Genomic DNA, 22720 nt, shown 5'->3' on the forward strand with positions numbered 1-22720 from the left:
TTCTGCTGGACGTCGACAACCAGGTAACAACACACACACACACACACAGCCCTGAAGGTCAGAGGTCACAGAGCTCTGATGGATGATGAAACACTTTACCTGATCAAGTCACCTGATCTGCTCTTGATTGGTTGATTGATTTATTTATCAGTTGATTGGTTTCATTACGTCAGCTCCAGACTGACAGTTGTTGCTGTTGGACAGGTGAGGTCAGGTGACGTGACCTGAGCTGAGAGACGAGGCAGGAGGAGTTCCTCCCTGAGTTTACTCACAGTCTTTAGTTACATTTACTTGATTACAATAGTAAAAAGTACTCAGAGGTGATCTGCAGCTGTCCAATCAGTTCAGGTAAACAGAGGTTTGAATGCAGTTTACCTGCCTGTATGTGGAGTGATGATGATGTCATCAGGTGAGTGATGATGCTGAGGATGGGGATCAGTGACATCATCAGACTAAACCAACTGCTGCTTTGTGTGTGTGTGTGTGTGTGTGTGTGTGCGCGCTGCCAGGAGGCGGGACTAACCTTGACTGACAGTTTGGTTGCCATGGTGACCTTCAGCTGATCAGGTTTCTGTTAGACCTTTCTCTCTCCTCTGTCTCCGTCTGCCTCCCTCTCCCTCTCCTCTGTTTCCTCTCCCCTCTTTTCATCTCCTCTTTCTTCTTGCCCCCCCCCTCGTCTCTCTCTCTCTCTCTCTCTCTCTCTCTCTTCTCTCTCTCTCTCTCTCTCTACTCTCTCTCGTCTCTCTCTCTCTCTCTCTCTCTCTCTTCTCTCTCTCTCTCTCTCTCTCTCTCTCTACTCTCTCTCTCCTCTCTCTCTCTCTCTCTCTCTCTCTCTCTCTCCTCTCTCTCTCTTTCTCTCTCTTCTCTCTCTCTCTCTCTCTCTCTCCCTCTCCTCTCTCTCTCTCTCTCTCTCTTCTCTCTCTCTCTCTCCTCTCTCTCCCCCCTTTTCTCAGTCTCTGTTGGTTTCAGTCTTTGCATTATAATTTCTCTCTTTCAGAGCTGCGAGGACACTGAGGTAGGCTCCAACTCTCTTCCTGTTTCACACACACACACACACACAGACACACACACACACACACACACACACACACACACACACACACACAGTGAATCAGACCAGGTTCAGTGTGTTTCTCCTCAGTGTTTCAGTCTCAGCTCTAAGTTTAAATGTGGACATAGATCAGGATGACTCAGGCTGATGCAGCTGATCCAGAGTCAGTCACAGTTCAGGGCCTCGTTCATCACTTCATCCTGTCATTCATCACCTCATCCTGTCGTTCATCACTTTATCCTGTCACCGTCGTATTAAGCAGTGAGTTTACAGTCTTTCCCTCTGTGTTTAAAGCCAGATTAGTGATGTGAGGTTCAGGGACGCGCTCGTGTCGAGGTCAGGGTTATGATGCTCTGTGGTGGGCGGGGCCTGTCGATGACTCGTCACTGCTCCACCTGATGAATCTGATCTGACCGGTGTCTGTCCGTATGCTCAGTGTGGACACGTCCTACAGCTGTTCACAGATGTTCTCTATCAACACAGTCACTCAGTCTTACATGATTAGACAGGTGAGACAGGTGACTGAACAACTGTTTAACAGCTGATCTGTGCTGCCTTCACTGACACTGACTGTCTTCCATCACTGTCAGCCGAGAAGACACTCTGATCTGCTGACTCACTCTCCTCAGTCTGATCACCTCTGACCTCTGACCTTTGACCTTTGACCTCTGACAGACTTTAAGTCTTTGTGACTTCCCCCGAGTGAGGAGTTTAAGGTGGTATTATTAAGGTGGACTTGTTCATAGATCAGTAAATTGACTTTAATGTTTCAGTGAGTTTCAGTGTGTGTGTGTGTGTGTGTGTGTGTGTGTGTGTGTGTGTGTGTGTTTCTGACCTTTGACCTCCAGGTGCTGCTGCCTGAACTCACCTGCTGAACATCAGACACTCTGACCTCTGACCTCTGAAGGAGCCATGAGTCATCATCCAAACTCTTTGGATCCCGGCGAGGCCCTCAGTCTGTCTGCAGTGAGTCTCAATCAATAATCAGTGTATCGATCAATAATCATTATCAGCTTTGTATCAGTGTGAAGACGTTAATGTGGTTCAGCTGACAGTCAGACAGTTGTTACCATGGTAACAGCCCATCACTACAGCTCCATGAGAAACACTGAGCCACTGCAGCTGAACCCCGTCGATCAATGCTCTATCAATACTGGATCAATACATTGATCACACTCCTGTTTAAACCTGTTCAGATATGACAGAGGAGCAGAGTAAAACCCAGGTGTTCCTGCAGGGGGCGCTGCAGCACAACAAACTGGAAGTGATGTCATCATGAAGGGTTTTAACTTTTATCAATATTCACCTGGTGTTTCCATGGTAACTCATTAATAATATTATTGATCCAGTGTCATCACATGTGAACTGTCTTCAGTCATATATGGACTTCAGCTCTGACCTCTGACCTCTGAGTGTTTCTGAACGTGGTATTTCTACTCTTACTTGAGTATCAGAGTACTGCAGCTGTAAATGAGCTGTGAACCTGCAGACAGGTGTTCTCATCAGGTGTCAGCTGACTCAGGTGTAACAGGTGTGTCGTCTCTCCCCTCCTGCAGTCTCTGTCTCTTCCTCCTCCTCGTTGCCGTGGTGATGAAGAAGAGGAGGACCTGAACAAAGCGTTTGATGTTCAGGGTTTTCAGCAGATCCTTCGTCCTGCAGCTCGCAGTCCACCAGAGACACACCGGGTCTACGATGAACAGGACTTTGAAGGTGAGACACAGAAACCCACCTGGTCCCAGGAGGTCTGGAGGAGGTTCAGGTGTGTTAACCTGGGGGTTAACACCAGGAGGTCAGAGGGTCTTTGTAGAACCTGGATCAGAACAGGTGCAGATGTTCTGGTTGTGTAGACTTCCTGTTTGTGTCTCTGCTGCAGATCATCGTCACTCGTCTCTCCACGTCCACCATCCTCTGTCCAAACCTCCGGCCGACGGCAGAAGGAGGAGGACCAACGATGGGAGGAGGGAGGGAAGGAGAGGCTCCGCCCCTAGCAATGCCACCGCCATAGAAGAAGACCAGGAGGAGGAGGAGGAGGAGGAGGAGGAGGAGGACTCCTACAGCCAGACTGATGGAGAGGACAGCAGGACGGCCACGCCCTCCAGGTGAAGAGCACACCTGGTCTGTCTTTAACAAAAATACTGTCCTCTGTATTTTATTTTAGTCCAGTTAACTTATAACCCCCCTCCCCACAGTCACAAACCTGTTGGTTTGTCCAATCAGAACAACCTCTCACCTGGTGGCATCATTATGACCGTTGCTGCTGATGATGAGGCTGAAACACTGATGTCTGTCGACCTGGACGGGATCAAGAGTGAGTAAACCTGTTCAGTTGCTACTCACCTGTAACACCTGTACCTGTACATCACCTGCACATCACCTGTACATCACCTGTACATGAGTGGTAGTTTACACTGAAGCCTCGACATTAAAAAACAAGGACGATGTGAATTCTGATCTGATAACATCTAACTCCCCCTCCCAGCATGCCTTGGGGCGCTGGGTGACTCTGATGTGTTTTCAGGACAAACTGAAGGAATGTCTTGCGTCATAAAGAGTTTTTCTGTTGTTGTTGTTGATGTTGGTCATGTGACCTGAACACAAAGCCGTCGTCCCACTCTCTCAGCCCACTGCCTCTGTCTATTATTACTGAGTCTCTGTGTCTGGTCCTGGTTCTGGTCCTGGTCCTGGTCCTGCAAGACTCTGTGGGTCTCTCAGATCAACATGAAGCCAGTGACTGCTGCAGTTGTGATCAAATATTTCAACAGTTTGTTGTTGGACAGACTGAAGGCAGATCTCAGTGAGTACTCACCTGTTTCTATTCTCACTCTACCTGACATCATGTCACCTGTGTTTGAACTGATGGAGACTCACCTGGGCTGTGACAGGACGTGGTTGTTTCTTCTGATGAACAAGTGGTGGATGTTTAGTTCCTCTTTAAAATCTGAGTTAAAGATGTTTACCTGTGAGTTCACCTGTGAGCAGTTTGAGGCCAGTCCTGCTCCAACAGGAGCTCAGGTATGTAGTGGACACCTGAAGGTAACAATCACTGAGAATGGACTCTCGGTGACGTATGGTGTTCAGCAGTTAAACTGTTTTAATGATGAAGGTTTGTTTTTACAGGTCGTTAAAATTAGGAAACAGCAGGTGGGTCTGATTCTCTGCTCAGCATTTTAAATCAGTGTTTCCCGTCTTCACACTGTGACTCTGCAGTCACACTGACCACAGGTAGGGGGCGCCGCTCAGCTGACCCTCCCCGCTGGACTGTGATTGGACGTTTGTGTCGATGTTTTCCAGGAAAATAAGAAATTATTTGAAAACATCCTTTTCACAGAAAACCTCATTTAGTTTTTGTTCTTTAGAGCAACCTGAGCCTCACCTGCAGACACACCTGTGAGTGTGTGTTTAAGCTGAGAGTCAACGTCTCATCTTACTGATTCTTCCCTGAAGGTTAATGGAGCCTGAAACTAAGTTAGACTCCAGAAAGTTCCCATGAGAGCAGAGAGAGGCTGAGAAAGGAAGGAACATGTTCCTGTCAGGTTTTAACTTTGACCCATGTTCTGACCCCACCCCCTCAAACATACGCCTCTCCCCTCAGGTCACCGATTGGACGATGTCCCAGCGGTGAGGCGTCACCTGGTGAGGCGGAGCTCCAGAGGACCGGTCGTCCACGTCGGCAAAGATCAGATCAGCAGCCGGACACAGCTCCAACACCTGCAACCCGACCGTACACCTCACGAGGTGAGGGAGGGGGGAGGGAGGGAGGTTAATATTGTTTTATAACAGTGTCTGTGTGAAGTTGTGTCACTGAGTCTCCAGGTGGTTTTAGAGTCAAACACCTGGACAACATTTAACAGGTGAATCTCTTTTGCATCATGGAAACACCTGGTGAGGACTGAGACAGTTGCTGAGAACATCTGTATTCTGTCCACAGACCTCCTCTGCTGCTTCATCTGACACTGAACTGATTGTGTTTCTGACATTTCAGCTCAGATTCTTCCACCTCCCACTCTTCACAGGGTTCACACACTTCATCACATCACACTCTTTACTGTGTGTTTGAAAAGGTAAATGTTCTTCTCTCTGTACTGGACACAGAGACAATGCTGACATTGATCTGAAACACCTGGACGACAGAACTAAAAGATTTATAGAAATGTTGGAGTTAATTCAGTTCTATCTGTTGGTTTTAACACTGACAGATAAACAGGTTCAGGTCTGGTGTGAACAGGATCACTCAGGGTCTGAATGAAGTCTTGGCTCTAAGAACTAGAGGAGGGGTAAGACGAGCTGGGAGTCTGAGCAGGTTAATCCAGGAGGTATTGTGAAGGGGTGACAAACTGGACTCTGTCTTAATGAGAGAGATGGCCACACAGGTAGAGACAGACAGGTAGAGACAGACAGGTCCAGGTGGAGGGAGGTAAAGTTAGAGTTCAGTCTCTGATGGTTCAGTTTCCTCTCATCCTCAGGATGGTCGGTTTGGACCTGAAGAGTCGACAAAGCAAGGTACAGGCTGATTTATCCCGGGTTAGTCTTGGTCTTTTCCATCTGGTTCACCTGGTTTAAGACTAAATTTAGCCTAAAATCCATTTTCCACCAGATGTGGAGACATTTGTTTTAGTTTTGATTAATCTATTTAGTTCAGTTTATCCTGATTCAACCTGGTTTGGATTCATTTGGACCACTTTAGTCTGGTGCTGTCCTGTATAATCATAGTCTAATTTAGTCCTGTTTTGTTTGGTTCATGTTTTAACTTGTGAGTTAATTCTTGAACAACAGTTTGACCAAAATCTGATCAGGAGAAACAAATAAGTGGACCTTTTTTAAATGGTTAGTTGTTGTTTAGACAGCTCAGAGTGGTTTAGTTGGTTTGACCTGAATTTAATCTGAAATTTTGTTTAAGTTGAACCTGATGATTGAGATTCAAAGTTCATTTTGAAAAACGAAGCAAATTGAGAAAACGATTGCAGCACAAGATCCAGCTGTTCTGGAGCTTTTGATCGTATCACATGATCTTCATCAGCAGATGGAATTTACCCAGTTGAAACTGGAGATTTGGCCTCTGATAACTACAACAGAGTTTAGACTGGTTTAGCCTGGTTTGGTCCACTTCAGCCTGGTGACTGTAAGGACACAGACATTTGTTTACTGTACTTGTGAGGACAGTGTATTAAAGTACATTCTTCCTGTAGAATACAGTAAACAAACTTAATGTGCACTCACATGTATTAATCTTACTGTGGGTTCATATATCAGTCACTCAGTCACAATATGGGGACTCATCTCCAAGGAGGGACAAAAGCAGGTCCTCATAATATAGATTAAAGATTGGGTTAAGAGTTGGTTTTAGAGTTCTGGTTTTGGGCTTGGTTGAGGTAAGAGATGTTAGTGAGGCATGTGGCAAGTCTTCAGGGTATTAATGTATGTCCATGTAATGTCCTCACAATGTCGTTACTCTGTAGGGATGTAAATCTGTAGACTGACATTAACGGGACACTAACCTTAGGTTATGGTTGTGGATAGTCATGTAGTGGTAAATATCAGGGTAAATCTCCAGGAAATTAGTGTACGTCAATGCAGTGTCCTCATAAGTAACAAAGGCGAGTTTTTCTGTGTCCAGGTGTTTGTGGAGCTGAATGAGCTGGTGATTGACAGGAACCAGGAGCTGCAGTGGAGGGAGACGGCTCGATGGATCAAGTTTGAAGAGGAGGTGGAGGAGGAGACGGAGCGCTGGGGAAGACCTCACATCCCCTCCCTCTCCTTCCGCTCACTGCTGGAGCTCAGAAAAACCATCTCCCATGGTGAGGAGGAGCAGGGGGCTCTCTGCTGCCCTTCGCTGGATAAATACTGACACTGCACATCATCATATTTTAACGTTGATTTGATGTTTTTTTTTCTCACAGTTTGTTCAGGCTGTTGTGACACTGAGCCTCTCAGGTTTTTATATAACATCTGTTACATGATTACATTAGTTTGACAAATTTTAAATTAATTGATTATTGGAATAAAATGAACTGAACCTTTAAGCCTGAAGTAAATCAAGTGTGTGTCAGGTGTAAATTAGACCTCAGATAGTGACCTTTAGTTGCATTGTGGTGATTTCATACAGGACACAGTGGCTGGTTTAGACGAAAACATAGGTGTAGCTTAAACTTTCTGAGGACACAGCAGTTGGTTTAAAAGACTTGAACTTTACTGTGTGTTAAGACATGTCTACACAAGATAAAAATGTTTCAGCTTAAGTGAAAAATCTGCAACGTTTTCTGAGTAATGTGAGGATTTCAGAGTTTAACATATTGTGTTTTCAGGGGCGGTGCTCCTGGATCTGAAGCAGAGGACTCTGCCAGGGATCGCCCAGCAGGTGGTGGAGCAGATGGTGATCTCAGATCAGATTAAAGCTGAAGATCGAGCAAATGTCCTGAGAGCTCTGCTGCTCCGACACAGGTTTATGTCCAAACTACATCTGTCATTCATCTATTCATACATTTATCCATCAGTTCATCTGTTCTTCTGTCTGTCTGTGCATGAATCAAACCATCTGTCCGTCCAATCAGTCATCCACCCGCTGCTGCTCAGGAAAGGTTCAGGATCATTTCTTTCATAAACATATTTCTCTGTTTCATCAGTCATCCCAGTGATGAGAAAGATCACAGCTTGTTCAGCAGGAACATCTCTGCAGCCAACATGTCCGCCCTGATGGACAGACACAACAGCCAATCAGAGCCCTCAAACAACCTGACCAATCACAGAGAGGCTGACACAGAAAAGAACAAGGTAAAGCAAAAAAACAGACCATACTAGTCCACTGTTTGTTGTCAGACTCAAAGTGTCAGTGGAGAGAAAATAAAAACAGAAAACACCTGCAGTTTTCCTGCTGAAGTCTGAGGGAGAGTCTGTAGGGATGGGGTGACCAGTTGTCCAGAGGCAGAGGGGGGTGTAGACCAGCACCAGAGTTTTAAAGCAGATGAAGCTGCAGCTAGTGACATGAACAGAAAAGTGGAGTGATGTAGAAAAACATAGGGAGGTCAAACACCAGACAGGCAGCAGCATTCTGGATTAGCTGCAGAAGTCTGGGAACTAGCTCTGTGATCAGCAGTTGTAGTGTAGACTAATCAGTTTGTTAGGATTCATGACGTTATTTTGCACCGTGTCCAGAGAGAAGCCCCATCCCTCTGTCACTCCAGATCCAAACATGAAGTGAAGCTGATGGAGAAGATCCCAGAGAGAGCTGAGGCCACCGTTGTCCTCGTAGGTATGCATCACATACGTTGTATAAACATCATCTCTTTTATCCGTGTGTTGATCTGTCAAGCAGCAGGTTCACTGCATCCCTCTGCTGTGTTTGCAGGCAGCGTGGGCTTCCTGGACCAACCCTCCATGGCATTTGTTCGGCTGCAGGAGGCGGTTCTGCTGGAGTCTGTTCTGGAGGTCCCTGTCCCTGTGAGGTTCCTCTTCCTCCTGCTGGGCCCACCCACCACCAGCATCGACTACCACCAGATCGGACGCTCCATCTCCACACTCATGTCAGACAAGGTGAGTCCCCACAGAGTTGATGCTGTCTGCCATTTTCCTGGATATGACATATGACATAATATGACCAAATGGCACTGATGCTCTACTGTCCTGAAGCCACATAAAGAGGTAAATGTTGTATAAGGACTTCTACCTCTGTCTGCTCCTTCAGCACTTCCATGAGGCTGCGTACCAGGCTGACGACCGCCAGGACCTGCTGACAGCCATCAACCGTTTCCTGGACTGTAGCGTCGTCCTCCCTCCCTCAGAGGTTGGTGGAGACGAGCTGCTGTACTCAGTCGCTCGCTTCCAACGAGAAATGCTCAGAAAGAGGGAGGAGGAGCAGAACGGCAAACTGCAGGAGAAACAGACCAGCATTCAGCAGGATGAAGGTTGGTTACCAGGTTCTCATTCTTTTGTCAATAAACATGTTTTGTCACCAGTTGTGGATTTGGACATTGTTGTCCATTCCTGACTCATATCAGAGATATTGTGATTGCTACTGGGAAGGTTTCCCTCGTTTTTTCTGAGTTGTTGAAAATGCTCTCTCTTGAATAGTGAGGGTTTTAAGTCAGGAGAAAAGTAGAATAAGGGCTGAAAAATATAGTTTTATCAGGAGGACAGTTTGAGCCAGGTAAATGTTTTTCATATTATTTGAAAAACATATACCTAAAAGACGGCCTGTACGAAGCAGATGTTGATATCTTGATGTTGTGTAATGTTGTGATGTAAGCTCAATGACGACACAGTTTAACAACAGTCGTCTTATCTTACAGATTCCCTGGTTCCATCCAAACCCGGCGACGAGCCCCTGAGGCGTACAGGTCATCTGTTCGGAGGACTGATCAAAGATGTGACTCGACGCTACCCTCAGTACCTCAGTGACATCCGAGATGCTCTGAACCCTCAGTGCATGGCCGCCATCATCTTCATCTACTTTGCTGCTCTGTCACCTGCGATCACCTTTGGTGGACTGCTGGGTAAGTGTGGACCTCAGAAATACTGTGACACACATTGAACGACTTGACGTAGTTTGGTTGAATTAGTTCCTAATCGCTGCCAATTAATTGAAACAAAGGCTGCCTGGATGATTAAAGATGTTTACTGGATGATTCCATGAAATGTAATCTCCACAAACATTAACTGTTATTCCTGTGATCTCTATCCTTTGACACAGGTGAGAAAACAGAGGGTCTGATTGGTGTGTCAGAGCTGATTGTTGCCACTGCAATGCAGGGTATCGTGTTCAGTGTGCTGGGTGCTCAGCCTCTGCTGGTGATTGGCTTCTCTGGACCGCTGCTGGTGTTTGAAGAGGCCTTCTACACTGTGAGCTCACCTGACAGAAATTATGCACACGTGTATCACAATATCTTCATCATCTTCCTTTGTCCTTTATTCTCCCACAGCATCTGTTCACCAGTATCATCTGTTTTGTGCTGTATCCCAGGGATCTATCCCAAGTCCTGTCAACACAAAGTCCATGTTCTTGTGTTTCCAAAGCTTTCAGCTACATCTGTAACCTAAGAATTTCAGTTATTTCAGTTCTGTTGGGGAGGAGATGGTAACTGTTTCTATTCAAAGACCGTCAGGCTGCCGACTCAGCTTTTAGTGCCACAGCATCCCTGATCTCATGTTACCTGAAAGAAAAATGAGGAGTACCACACAGTGAAGTAACTGAGCAGTGAGGTTCCCAAAGATTTTCTGTTTGGGAAAAGCCAGTCCTTCTATTGAATCAGTGCTTTGTGACAGTAGTTTCTCTGTATCCAGAGAGAAGATGTTAGATCAGTGCATTGCTAGTTGAACGCTTTAAAGTAAGTGGACCCTGTGTTGATATAATTAATGAGTGGTCTCAGAGTATCTCCTATGCAAATGATGGTATTTGCTCAATTCAATCAAGCCTTAAATCTCAGACATGTCTGTCTAAACTCAACTAAAATAGGGTGGTAAATAAATTCTAACTTTTATTGCAGATAAAACAGAAGTTTGTATTTCAGCCCAAACCAGCCATATTCCCGAGGCTCTGATGTATCATACCTGGTCTGTGTTTCTTTATAGTTTTGTAAAGACAATGGGATCGAGTATCTGACAGGCCGGGTGTGGATCGGTTTCTGGCTGGTGCTCATTGTTCTCCTTACCGTGGCCTTTGAGGGAAGCATCCTGGTTCGCTTCGTCTCCCGCTTTACTCAGGAGATTTTCTCCTTCCTCATTTCCCTCATTTTCATCTATGAAACCTTCGCCAAACTGGTCAAGGTAAGGTTTGAGAACAATAGCAACACCCATGAGCTGGAGTCTTATTGAAAAGTAGTGTGTAGTCTTTAGATAGTTTCCAGTTTGATTCATAACAAAGAAGTGTCATTTTATGTTGTCATGTTGTTCACAAACCTGGAAGTTTTTGTCATATCAAAACAACTGACCACATGATTTTGATTGTTTGGTCGACAAGTAGATTAAATATTCTTGTGCTGCTCTTTAACCACCACAGAGTCACACTGAGCTCTTTCCTCTTTGTGTTGGTCTGTTCTAGATCTTTCAGGAGCATCCGCTCCAAAACTGTTACCATGGAAACAACACAGTATCTCCCTTTCTCTGCAACTTCACCACAGCTGCTGGGAATCCTGGGAAGGTTGTTGGAGAACCTAACACTGCCCTGCTGTCATTAGTGCTCATGGCAGGAACATATTTCATCGCTTTCTATCTGCGCAAGTTCAAGAACAGCTCCTTCTTCCCTGGCAGGGTCAGTACATTCAAATAAAGATACAGTACAGGAACAGGTTCAAACAGGTACAGGTACTGTGTTTAGATACATAAATTCTAAATGCAAGCACATCTGCAGGTGTGTAGAGGTGTACATGTGCAATTATCATACCTGAATTATCAACTTGTTATTTCAATAAAAATAAAACTAGACAATTAGAGTTGCCATGAGTCTTAGAGCTTGGCAGTTTATCATCGAGTGTTTGTGTGCATCCACAGACATCCTGAGTCTAAATTTATGGTCTTACCTCTCTGGTGTTAGCTCCGTAGGATCATTGGAGACTTCGGGGTTCCTATTGCCATCCTCATCATGGTGTTGGTCGACTACAGTGTGGAGGACACCTACACCCAGGTAAGACCAGAGCACAGTCTTACCTGAGGTTATACGAGTTACCCTCTCTCTACTGTCTTACAGAAATTGAACGTGCCTAGTGGATTCTCGGTTTCCAGTCCGGAGAAACGTGGTTGGTTGATTTCTCCTCTCGGGTCAGATGGACAGTTTCCTGTTTGGATGATGGGCGCCAGCATCCTTCCTGCCATCCTGGTCTTCATCCTCATCTTCATGGAGTCCCAGATCACAGCGTACAACACTTTCTTCTTGTCATCTGTGGTTTTATTTTTGGGAGAGACTGATCTAAAATAGTCAAACCAGTATTAAGTGATATAATTTTTCCTGTGTTTGTCTGTCAGGCTGATTGTCAGTAAGAAGGAGAGGATGCTGGTGAAGGGAACTGGTTTTCACCTGGACCTCCTCATCATCGTGGTTGTGGGTGGAATCTCAGCTCTGTTTGGTTTGCCTTGGCTGTCAGCCGCCACAGTTCGGTCTGTCACCCACACCAATGCCCTTACTGTCATGAGCAAAGCCGTCGCCCCTGGAGACAAACCCCGCATCCAGGAGGTGAAGGAGCAGAGGGTGACGGGCTTCCTGGTGGCCGTGTTAGTGGGTACGACTGTCTGAGTCCTTCTGATAATAGTTTTACTACAGTTAGTGCTGCTACCTCTGATCCAGTCCCTGCTCCCCTTCTCAGGTCTGTCCATCGTGATCGGGGAGGTTCTGCGTCAGATCCCTCTGGCGGTGCTTTTTGGGATCTTCCTCTACATGGGTGTGATGTCCCTGAATGGGATCCAGCTCACAGAGAGGCTCATCCTGCTGCTGATGCCCCCGAAATACCACCCTGATCAAAATTATGTTCGCAAGGTTGGTACAGATACATCAGGCTCAATCACAGTTGCACTCAAGTCAGGGATCTGGTGACTTTGTTCTTGACTCACCTAAATCAAAACAGACTTTAACTTCACCACTGTCCACCTTTTTATTTGGAATCACTTGAGAAGAGTGAGTTATACAGGACAGGTCAGGACTTGTTGGACTTGATTTGGGACTTGTTGGTCTTACTTTATTACTGACAGTGGAGAGTTCACAGGAAATGATGCAAAGGTCTCTGAACTTTAACTGGACATCACGGTTCATGGTTGACGTTTTAACTCGTGAGCTACTTGAGACTTGGACTTTACAGACCTGTTTCCATCACACCTGTCTCACCTGTCTGTCCGCTGCCTCACAGGTGCGGACGTTAAGGATGCACCTGTTCACTGTCGTCCAGCTCACCTGTCTGTCTCTCCTGTGGGTCGTCATGGCGACGGCGGCAGCTCTGGCATTCCCCTTTGTGTTGCTGCTGACTATACCTGTCAGGATGCTGCTGCTGCCCCACCTATTCACCCGCAGAGAGCTGCAGAGTGTGAGTCACACCTTGTTTCACCTGAGCTTTTACCTGTAAATGTAACTGACTGATGTGTGAGTGTGGGTTTCAGTCTGGATCATGTAGATGTTGATCATGCAGGAACAGAGGTGTTAGAGGCTCATGAAGTGAAAGGTTTTACCTCTCAGCTGTAATTAAACAATGTAACGTGAACAGACGTGAACAGATAATCAGTCCCTCAGTGACTGGAGCTACACACACTTCATGTTTTTTAAAAAGAGTCCAGTGAGGTAATGTTGTGTTGACCTTTGACCTGTGGTCCTGCAGCTGGATGCTGATGATGTGGAACCTCACCTGGAGGAGAAGGAAGGGCAGGACGAGTACTCACAGCTGCAGATGCCCGTGTGACCTGGCAGCAACATTGTGATTGGTCAATCTGACCCGACCCGTCCTCCCCCTTCATTAACGTATCTGACATATATCCTGTAGCTGGGGGGGGGGGCAGATTTTGTATTTTCTGTTTTGGGGAGTGGGTTAGTTTCTGCTGAACACACTGACTGAAACCTGAAGGCTGAGATGGTTCCTGGTTGTTCTCTGTAAACCTCATCATGTTTTAACACTAACTGAAAACTGTTTTCTCTGTGTTGGTAGCTTTTTCTTTCTCTGTCATTAAATACAAATAATTTTATGTTTAAACACTGATTTTACACATTTATTTGTATGTAAGTTTCTCCTCACATCTTACACTGATGATAGAATTTCATTTTTTTATCATATAGGCCTTGATATCATTATAGCACACAATGATTTGGATACATATGCCATGGTTACAAAAGAAGAAAAAAGTGAGTCTCCAGTGATAAACAATAAAAGTAGAGGCCCAGATTCAATAATGATCAACTTTGTTGGCCACAAGATCATCATGGCTCTAAGAGGCTTATTCCTGTGCCTTATAACATCTGACTGAGAGAGGAAAACGAGAAAGAATCTAACACAACCAGAGATATGAACATCTGTTTGTGTGTAGTTCTTTTTAAGACATTGGTTGAGTTTTACAGCAGATTGAAAACACATCTTCAGGTCATTTCTAATGGATGAAATAACAGATATTTTGTCTATACTTGGTTTAAAGTCAGATGGTCTGCTCCAGTACACCTGCTCACAGGTCTAGTTTTGTAATGAATATAATAATGAATATCAACAGAAGGAAAACTGCAACCATCTGCTTCACAGACTTAGAAAAGACAGGACCCTTCGAACCATTTTAGATTTAATAACTCCCCAATCTTTTCCTTTAGTGCCATTTGTCTGTCTGTATGAGTCAGTAGGTCAAAAGCTTTGTTCCCAATAAAACATGCTGGCATTATCACAGATAAGATTCAGACAATAAACAGATACAAATGCTTGATACAAATGTGGAAAACGTCATATTCCCAGACTCTCGGGTGTTCAGGAACTTAAAAAGAAAAACAGATGATTGTCATTTAGTTTGAAACTGAAGGCTGGAGAAGTTTCTCCAAAACCTGATGTGGAAAGAGAGAAAACTCTACAACATTAGATGTATCACTTGTCTTATGCAACACATTTAATTTATGGCTTTATAACTACCATTAACAGTGATGATTGATAGACCTGCAGTCACTTCTCAGAAATGACTCGTCAGTACTCAGGAGCTGAGACTGACTGAAGTCTGTAAACCTGAACAAGAAAACTACAGAGGACTAAAATAAAGGTATGTCTGTTGGATAAAATTACAGTTAGTTGTAACTTGTGGTGACAGATTTTAAGCATCACTTGACTAAACACACAAACAAACCTACAAATGTATTTTAATGAGTTGTGTGAGGGAATTACATCACAACTCAGTTTATTTCCAAAGTTTTACAAGTCAGTATGCTCTGCTTTTTAGTAAATCTTATGTTGCAAAGGGTTTTGGGGGAAAAGATGCTGCCTGAATTTTCAGCTTGATTTAAAGTTTTTATCATTGTATCAGGTAAATGTTGACATGTAAGATATATTTTTCTGTTGTGTATTCCTGCAGTATAATGCAACAGCTAACAGTCTGGGTAACGTTGTTCTTATATCTGATTATTAGTATGTCACAGGAGCTGCTTGATATGATGGAGTAACTGTGAAGACCAATTATAAACTGTTCTAATAGAAAGAGAAAGTCTAAGAATGAAGATGAAGTAAATCTTTATGCCATCATTATCATCATTTCCCTCTGTAACAGCTGTGATTAAAAATGTCTCCCTGGTTCATCCATCTGCTTCTGCTGCTCCTCATGACTGCCCACTCGGCTCAGAGCACAGGTGAGTCCACAGGAGCAATGACACAGGTTCCACCATCAATAGTAGTAATAAGCTGTTATATCTAAAGGACTGTGTGAACACACGACACAAAATACTGGGATGGACTGACAAACAGAGCTGCAGAAGTTTCAAGCTAAAGACTAAACAGCAACATTTTTGATAATGAGAGCAAGTCACTCCCACCACTGACCTCTGACCTCTGATGTAACGCAGCATTAACCTCATGTGTCCTCATGTTCTGCAGCCACCAGCTGTGATGCTTGTCACAAACTGGCTCGCTGCCTCACCTCCATCCATGACAACAACGTTGAGACTGTGGACGTGTCCTGCCGCTGTGAGGACAGTGTGGTGGGAGACGGCTTCATCTGCTACAACAAAACCACCTGCAATAGTGACTGCTGTGGAAGAGGCTACCGCTGGTCGCCGCTGCAGGGCTGCATAGACATTGATGAGTGTTCTCTGACTCCCCCTCCCTGTGGTCCCGGCCAGCTCTGCGAAAACACCCCAGGCTCCTTCTCCTGCCTGGTGAGTCCTGTGCCACAGCACCACACTGCTGCCATAACTGAACCCCACTCAGTGGTTTTTGCCTGTGGGAACACTCAGTGCCCTGTTGGCCAGGACTGCCTTCAGGTGAACGGTGCAGCTCGCTGCACAGACCCGTGTCAGCACTATACTCCATTACGAGACGCCTGGAGAGCCACGGATTTCAAGGTGGACTCAGCATCTGCAGTCTGTGACAATAGAGTTTGGCAGGGCTGGTACCGCCTATACATCGGTAACAACGGTGTACAGATGCCGGAGAGGTGCATTGAGAAATACATGTGTGGGACCCATGCACCACTGTGGCTGCAGACTCCCCACCCACAGAAGTCTCATGGCATCATACAGGGGATGGTTTGTGGCAGCTGGGAGACAGGTTGCTGCCATTTCAAGTCCAACCCCATCCATGTGAAAGCCTGCCCAGGAAACTACTACGTCTACAAGTTTGTAAGCCCAAATACGTGTCGGCTAGCTTACTGTGCAGGTAAGCAACAAGCACTTCTTATATGGCATTATACAGTGGAGAGATCTGACCTGAGACCCGAGCCAAAAACTAGGACCCTGATCCAGAGGCCTAGCCTGCTAAATACTCCAGTATTAAGTGACATCCTCAGATTTCATATATATGGTTCAGGACCTGTTCAGAATTGTCTTTTTCACATTAGTCTGACACAGAATGGGTTCATATTCACCTCATTTGTGCAAAAGTTGATTGTATCTTAAAGAATAATTTAGACCTCTGGTACCATCAGACTCTCCAGTGGACTGTTGTTTTGTGTTCCTCCGTAGATGTCAACACCATAGTGTGTAACACCTGTACTGAAAATCAGACCTGTGTGAGCGATGACAAGGTCAACTGGAGGTGTGAACGTAACGGTGAGTGCCAATGATTTGCTCAGGTTGGAAAACATTGAGATTCCATGGTCTTTTGGAAAAGGTGTAACGGGTTCCCTGATGTCCGTAGAGAGATTTTAAAGTTACTTTACATAGATTCCATGAGTCCTTAAGAGGTTCCACGGATCCCCTTGAGTGTTTCTAGAGATCCTCTGAGAGAGATCTTTCAAAGGGGGGGTCCTAAAGAATTTACCCCCACTGGTAAATTTACCCCCACTGGTAAATTCTTGGGGTAAATTCTTCTCAAAGAAGTTCTGGAGGTCCTTCAGTGTGTCCTTCATGTCCTTACAAAAAGGATTCTGGTGGTTCCTGAAAAATTAATTCTCTGAGTTCTTGGGATTTCTTTGGTTTTTGGACTTTTGTGTTTTGGCATACCTCTTGTGCTGGTACTGCCAGTGTACTACCAACACTACTCTGTGTTTTTGGATTCTGCCATGCCAGTACAGTCAGTAAGGCTTTATTGTTTTTGATTTAAATAAAATCACCAAACTGCTTGAGACTTGTGTCTGCATTTGGGCCTGTCCTCCTGAGTGCCTTGCCCTTAACATGATAGTCACAACTCATTAACTTACAAAAAGAACAGATTAACACTGAGGATAAGGTCCATACTGTCGCACTTTATCTTATCAGTCAGATGATTATTATATGGCCTGTGAGCCAAGAGTTTCTGGCCTGGTTTCTGTTCATAAAATTCAATAGAAAAATAAATTAATACTGCCACAACTGGCTTATTTGAAACAGTAAAACGCTGCCACATGAATGAAATGCTCACTGGAAATTCAAAAATTCAACTAAAACTATGAACATTGATTGAAGGGCTGGTCAGTTAATCTATAAGTCAAGGTTTACATTGTGTGAAATCATTTGAACCTGTACTGTTCTGTAAATATAAAGACTCTAATACCCACAATGCCTTGTTCCTGCTGTAGTGTGACTTGTGTGTTATCTTGTCGTCCGGGTGGTTTTCCAGAACCAGAGTTGGATTGTGGACAGGACCACCTGCGAGTGATGATACCGAAGAGGGTGCTGCAGGAACAAGGGCTGAACGCCTCCTCTGCTCACCTGAGTGACCCAAGCTGCCATGAGCAGGTCGACCACCAGGGAGAGATGTGGTACCTGGTGGAGCGAAGGAAGGATGTCTGTGGGAACGTGGTGAAGGTGAGTTTTGATAGATACCTGACACAGTAACGACACCAACAGGGAGGTGATGGTTCACTGTTGAGGACCAGGTTTACATTCATTACGACTTCAAGTCTTCAAGTCAATAGTGACTGCTACTCCCCAAAGGGAAGTATTTCTGTGCTCACAGGGTTCAACCCTAGCCCTGCTGCTGGGAACAAAAGAATGACCGATTTAGTCTTTTAGCAGGACTAGTTTTGCTTGTGTTAGTCTACTTTTTTCCTGAGTCTCCAATAAGTCAGATCACCAAAACATATTTTTCAAACAAAGTGAACACGTTGGGAAAAAGAGGATATATTTTGCTTTAGCTAAAGCTAGCTGTGGCTATCTGATCCACTAGCTTTAATCTAAACAAAGTTCTCCTGATTTAGCTCTTTTGACTGATCAGAGATCACCAGCCAGAGTGCAGTAACTGTTTCTGATATTACACACAATAACTCTTTAGCCGTGCCAGTATCATGGCTCTACGGATGTAGTCAATCACCACTCTGGTCCAGACTAAAACATCTCAGCAGCTACTTTATGGATTATGATGAAATTTGGGTCTGACATTCATTCTCCCCTGAGGATAAACTGTAGTAACTTTGATGATCCTCTGAATTTTCATCTAGCACCATCATCAGGTTAGTGACATTTTAATTTGTCCAATTTTTAGCTGCAGAATCTTTGTTTTGTTATGTGATGAAACAAATGTCAAAAAGTCAGATTCAGTTTTGATCAAATTTTTAGTGTCTGTTTTGTGTCTTTGTAGACCAGTTGCGACCTTTAAGGAGGGAGGTGAAACCAGAACTGATGGACTGACTGTTGAGCTGTTTTCATTGAGTTATTATGTGGTTTATGTCTTTGTTCCAGACAAACGGTACCCACATTATGTACTCCAACATTTTGTTTGTGTACCCATCTGATTGGACCAATGCCTCTCTCCCCATCCCAATGAGCATCCCTTTCTCCTGTACCTTCCCACTAGATGATGTTCTCAGCCTCAATAGTGCCATTCGATACCAGCTGCCGTGAGTTTGCCTTTGCTCTGTACCTGGTTGTACTTCCAGTGAGATGCTATGTTTAAACGCTCCTCTATGTTTTATAGAGTGTTTATAGTCCTCAATTTTTATGAATTAAGAAATAACTAACAGATTGAATTATATTTGCATGTTCTTCTTGAATTATCTGCATGCTTTAAAAATTTTTATGATATTTTGTTGATATTAAAGAGTTTTTACTCTAAACCCTTAAGCACTACAAACATGCAGTAATCTATTACAATCCATGTATAGTCCCTCAGAATCCCATTAAAACACTTCATACAATCATCATTAATGGGTATATTAATGAACTCTTAAGGTAAAAATGAGGGGCTTCAGTTTTATGGTGTTATAGAAGTCGGTATGAGTTGTGTTGTTACAGTTCACATGTTCTCTACAGGTTCTTAACAGGAACATCTCTATATCATATGAACAGATTTATGATTTTCTTGTTGTCAGGGGTGGTAGTGTTGGCATGGTGCGTTCAGGTGACCCCATCAGAGCTACAATGACTCTGTACAGGGGGCCGGATTACAGCCAGCCTTTTCCTGCTGGCCCAGTCAGCCTGCCACTCGGCTCTGCCCTGCATGTTGGTGTCTCTGTGGAGAACAATGACAATGGACGCTTTGTCCTCATTTTGGAAAACTGCTATTTCACAAACACACCCAGTGCTGAAGATCCTGTCCAATATGCCCTGATCCAGAACAGGTGAGGATTCTGTCCAGACCTTGGCTCGGTATAAACTCATTTTTCAAGCAAAAAAATGTTTTGTTTTTTTTTAACACCACATTAATCTGAATCTCTTTAGGTTTTGGACTCTTGAACAAGACGTTTAAAAATGTCACATTGAACATGTTCAAATGTCTGACTTTGAGAAAATGTCACAATTGATTAATCAAATAAATAATATTCTGATTAACTGATAATATGAATAATTGTTGGATGCAGCCCTAAAAGCTGCTCTGTGTCTCATAGTGTGATTTTTGTTTTTTAAATTTGAACTCCTACTGCTGATTATGGAAAAATTAAATGTGTATCACACTAAAAAACATAGTGACATCAATTCAGACAAGATCTGAAGCACACTGTTTGAATATAGGAAAGGAAAAATCCAGTTTAATGACAGTATTATTGTGTGTGAGTGACCATCAGCCTGTAGCCTCCTCAGGTGAGCGCAGGTCTGAGCTGCAGTTCCTGACTTTCCTCTACTGTCAGTTTGAGGACAGATTTTCACAATAAAACTTAGGTTAAGCTGTTGTGTTGTCCACATGTAAACTCTGCTGATCACATGTTCAGACAGAATAAAAGCCGCTGTGTGATTGGCTCGCTCCTCCAGGTGTCCGGTCGACCGTCGTCATGTGACGGTGGGTGAAAGCGGGCTGTCGCAAAGGGCTCACTTCTCGGCGCTGCTCTTCCTGTACCATGGGACATATGACGACGTTTATCTACACTGCAGAGTCTCTCTATGTGACCTGGACAGCGCCCCCTGTCGCCCTGTGAGTGTACTGCAGCCTGTTCTCTGCCTCCACAAACAAATCAGTCATAGGTGGTAAAGTCCTCAGAGAGGATCCAGGGCTGGGGCTCCTAACTTCTTAAGGGGATTCTCTAAAGTCTTTAAATAAGTTCTTGACATTCTTTAGAGAGTGCCATGAGTCCCTTAAGAAATTCTAGTGGACCTTTAAGGGGTGCCACAAGCTCTGAAAAAGATCTTAGAGGTACTTAAGGGATTCTCATAGGTCTTTGACAAGGCCCCACAAGTCAGGAGGTTCCCATGAGTCCTTAAAAAATTCTAGATGTTCTTTAAGGTTCTAGAGGTTCTTTAGAGGTTCTTGCTGGTTCTTAAGGAAGTACTAGCAGGTCTTAAAGGGGTCCCTCATTTTTTTAAAAGGTCAAGGAGGTTCTTAATTGGGTCCTTGAAACAGTTGAGGAGTTTCTTAAGAGGTTACACAGGTCCTTCAGGAAGTTCAAGAGAATCTTAAAGATTCCAGAAGTCCTTGAAAAGTTCCCAATACTTCTCTAAGGCATTGTAGAGATTCTTAAGGGTCTTCAAACAGGTTCTTGATGTTCCTAAGGTGTTTCTACATGCCTAAAAATAGTTCTATTGGTATGGGTCCCAAGACGCTTTCAGAAGTCTGAAAAGAACTCTATGACTCTTTATTTTTTGTTTATCACTATATTGTGAATGTCAGTTTCTTTTGTCTTTTATTGTGAAACACTGTTCATTGTTCTTTATCAAAAGTGTTCTTAACTTATTTCATATCTGTTGTTCACCATAGAACTGTTCCAGACGACAGGCTCGGTCCACTGCAGCCTCATCCAATCAGCTTCCAGTCACTGTTGGACCAATCAGCTGTGAGTATTTCCTTTGCTGCAATGATGTCACAACTGACACAAAAATAAAAAATCTAAGTCAAACACACCATCTTCTGTAAAAAGTCACCCATCCATGTTCTAATCCACAGAACCTGATCAGGATGTTGTTTACGTTTTCAGGGTTCTGAGGAGCAGAGTGAGTTCATGTCCTGCTGGGAATCAAACCTTCAGCTCAAATCTTCAAACTCCATTATCCTGGTCAATTCTTGCTCCTGATTTGAATCATTTTCTTACTGTGAAACTGAAAACCACAAAACTATCAGATAAAGCAGAATATTTGCAGATGCTTTGTGAGTATGAAACAAAATAAAGAGAAAACGTGATCAACTGTAAGTCTCACATAGAAATGATGCATTCAGTTCAACATCATCCATAAAATACACAAAAAGCCACAGTGTTCATCCACAAGATAAAAGCATGAGCTATAAACACAGGACTGTCAGTCGTCAGTGTAGGAGGGGGAGGTGCTTTGGGTGGTAAATAAACAGAGGGCTTAATTAAAATGGTGATGTATATACAGCACAGTGCACTACAAGCTAGTTGTTGTTAGCTGTGAAGAAGTCAATGAATCGTTCTTGATTTAGTCTCTAATGTCTGTCAGAACCTGATAACTGTGATTCAAATGTAATAATACATTATCAAATGGAAATATGACACAGTAGTTTCATATGAATAAATGTCCATCAGGTTTTTTAGAAACCTATAACTGGAGTTAATAAGTGTTCATCAGCTGATGGCAAAGAAAGAAGAGGTGGAGTCAGGTGACCTTCAACCTGTGGGATAAAGTTTTTATCCAGAAGGTGGTTTACACCTGCTCAGACCTTCTCCTGATCCAGATACTAAGTCCAGGTACAGATACAGATAAATGACAGGTGTGAATGTGGCCACAGGTCAGCTGACAGTCAACAGGTCTGATGTCCTGACTGTGAGCCTCCTCCTCCACCTGTCCTCTGTCTGACCACGGCAGGGTCAGGTTGGACCACAGGAAACAGAAACACAGACACTCTAAAGTCCTACAGAACCTGAAGGTATCTATCTATCTGTCTGTCTATGTTGATCAGTATCTCTGAGGCCCACCCCTCCCTAACTCACCTGGTCGTCATGGTTACCTCCCCTCCCCACCACAAAGTGTCCATCGGAGCGTCTCAGTGAAACCTGAGCAGGCGTGGCGGCTCGTGGTTACCTGAGCCGAGCTGCTGCTGAATGTTTGATGGAGGCTGTCAGAGATGCTCTCCACCACCACTCCACCACACACACCTGAACAGGTAGAAGCTCAGTGAGGACGGGGGGACCACAAACACCTGAACAGATAGAGGCTTGGTGAGGACTGGACGCTCTGAGGTTTCAACAGGTAACAGCTCTTTAAACTGCTCTTTAGTGTCTGAACAG

At 44.3% G+C, this 22720-nt stretch overlaps 2 protein-coding genes across 4 annotated transcripts; both read left to right on the top strand.

The window, feature by feature from the left end:
• The first annotated feature begins 960 nt into the window (after positions 1 to 960).
• slc4a2a (solute carrier family 4 member 2a) lies at positions 961 to 14567 on the top strand. 3 transcript variants are annotated; one of them, XM_051070207.1, is made up of 21 exons: positions 961 to 2017; positions 2608 to 2761; positions 2925 to 3150; positions 3241 to 3359; positions 4644 to 4786; positions 6666 to 6846; positions 7354 to 7489; positions 7672 to 7819; positions 8201 to 8297; positions 8394 to 8578; positions 8730 to 8949; positions 9334 to 9537; positions 9735 to 9883; positions 10613 to 10807; positions 11082 to 11291; positions 11574 to 11663; positions 11727 to 11893; positions 12002 to 12255; positions 12340 to 12509; positions 12877 to 13050; positions 13339 to 14567. In XM_051070207.1, the coding sequence occupies exons 1-21, from the start codon at positions 1964 to 1966 to the stop codon at positions 13417 to 13419; spliced, it is 3357 nt and encodes a 1118-aa protein (XP_050926164.1). In that variant the 5' UTR covers positions 961 to 1963; the 3' UTR covers positions 13420 to 14567. The 3 variants fall into 3 exon arrangements, with proteins under 3 accessions (XP_050926164.1, XP_018534548.1, XP_018534551.1); XM_018679032.2 differs by lacking the exons at positions 961 to 2017; positions 2608 to 2761; positions 2925 to 3150; positions 3241 to 3359 and adding an exon at positions 3745 to 3845; XM_018679035.2 differs by lacking the exons at positions 961 to 2017; positions 2608 to 2761; positions 2925 to 3150; positions 3241 to 3359; positions 4644 to 4786 and adding an exon at positions 5319 to 5551.
• A 76-nt stretch (positions 14568 to 14643) lies between these two features.
• LOC108884933 (uromodulin) lies at positions 14644 to 21664 on the top strand. The gene is made up of 10 exons (XM_018679040.2): positions 14644 to 14743; positions 15245 to 15323; positions 15568 to 16347; positions 16653 to 16739; positions 17728 to 17915; positions 18789 to 18946; positions 19418 to 19666; positions 20295 to 20454; positions 21235 to 21310; positions 21452 to 21664. The coding sequence occupies exons 2-10, from the start codon at positions 15257 to 15259 to the stop codon at positions 21457 to 21459; spliced, it is 1773 nt and encodes a 590-aa protein (XP_018534556.1). The 5' UTR covers positions 14644 to 14743; positions 15245 to 15256; the 3' UTR covers positions 21460 to 21664.
• The last annotated feature ends 1056 nt before the right edge of the window (positions 21665 to 22720 follow it).

Source organism: Lates calcarifer, linkage group LG4, assembly GCF_001640805.2.
Source record: "Lates calcarifer isolate ASB-BC8 linkage group LG4, TLL_Latcal_v3, whole genome shotgun sequence".
Classification (NCBI taxonomy): domain Eukaryota; kingdom Metazoa; phylum Chordata; class Actinopteri; family Centropomidae; genus Lates; species Lates calcarifer.

Excerpts from the sequence above, each read along its gene's own strand:
- slc4a2a (XM_051070207.1), top strand. The coding sequence starts at position 1,964 with ATGAGTCATCATCCAAACTCTTTGGATCCCGGCGAGGCCCTCAGTCTG. Across the intron at positions 2,762-2,924 it reads CGATGAACAGGACTTTGAAG|ATCATCGTCACTCGTCTCTC; the intron begins GTGAGACACAGA and ends TCTCTGCTGCAG. Across the intron at positions 3,151-3,240 it reads AGGACGGCCACGCCCTCCAG|TCACAAACCTGTTGGTTTGT; the intron begins GTGAAGAGCACA and ends CCCTCCCCACAG.
- LOC108884933 (XM_018679040.2), top strand. The coding sequence starts at position 15,257 with ATGTCTCCCTGGTTCATCCATCTGCTTCTGCTGCTCCTCATGACTGCC. Across the intron at positions 16,740-17,727 it reads CTGGAGGTGTGAACGTAACG|AACCAGAGTTGGATTGTGGA; the intron begins GTGAGTGCCAAT and ends GTGGTTTTCCAG. Across the intron at positions 19,667-20,294 it reads TATGCCCTGATCCAGAACAG|GTGTCCGGTCGACCGTCGTC; the intron begins GTGAGGATTCTG and ends TCGCTCCTCCAG.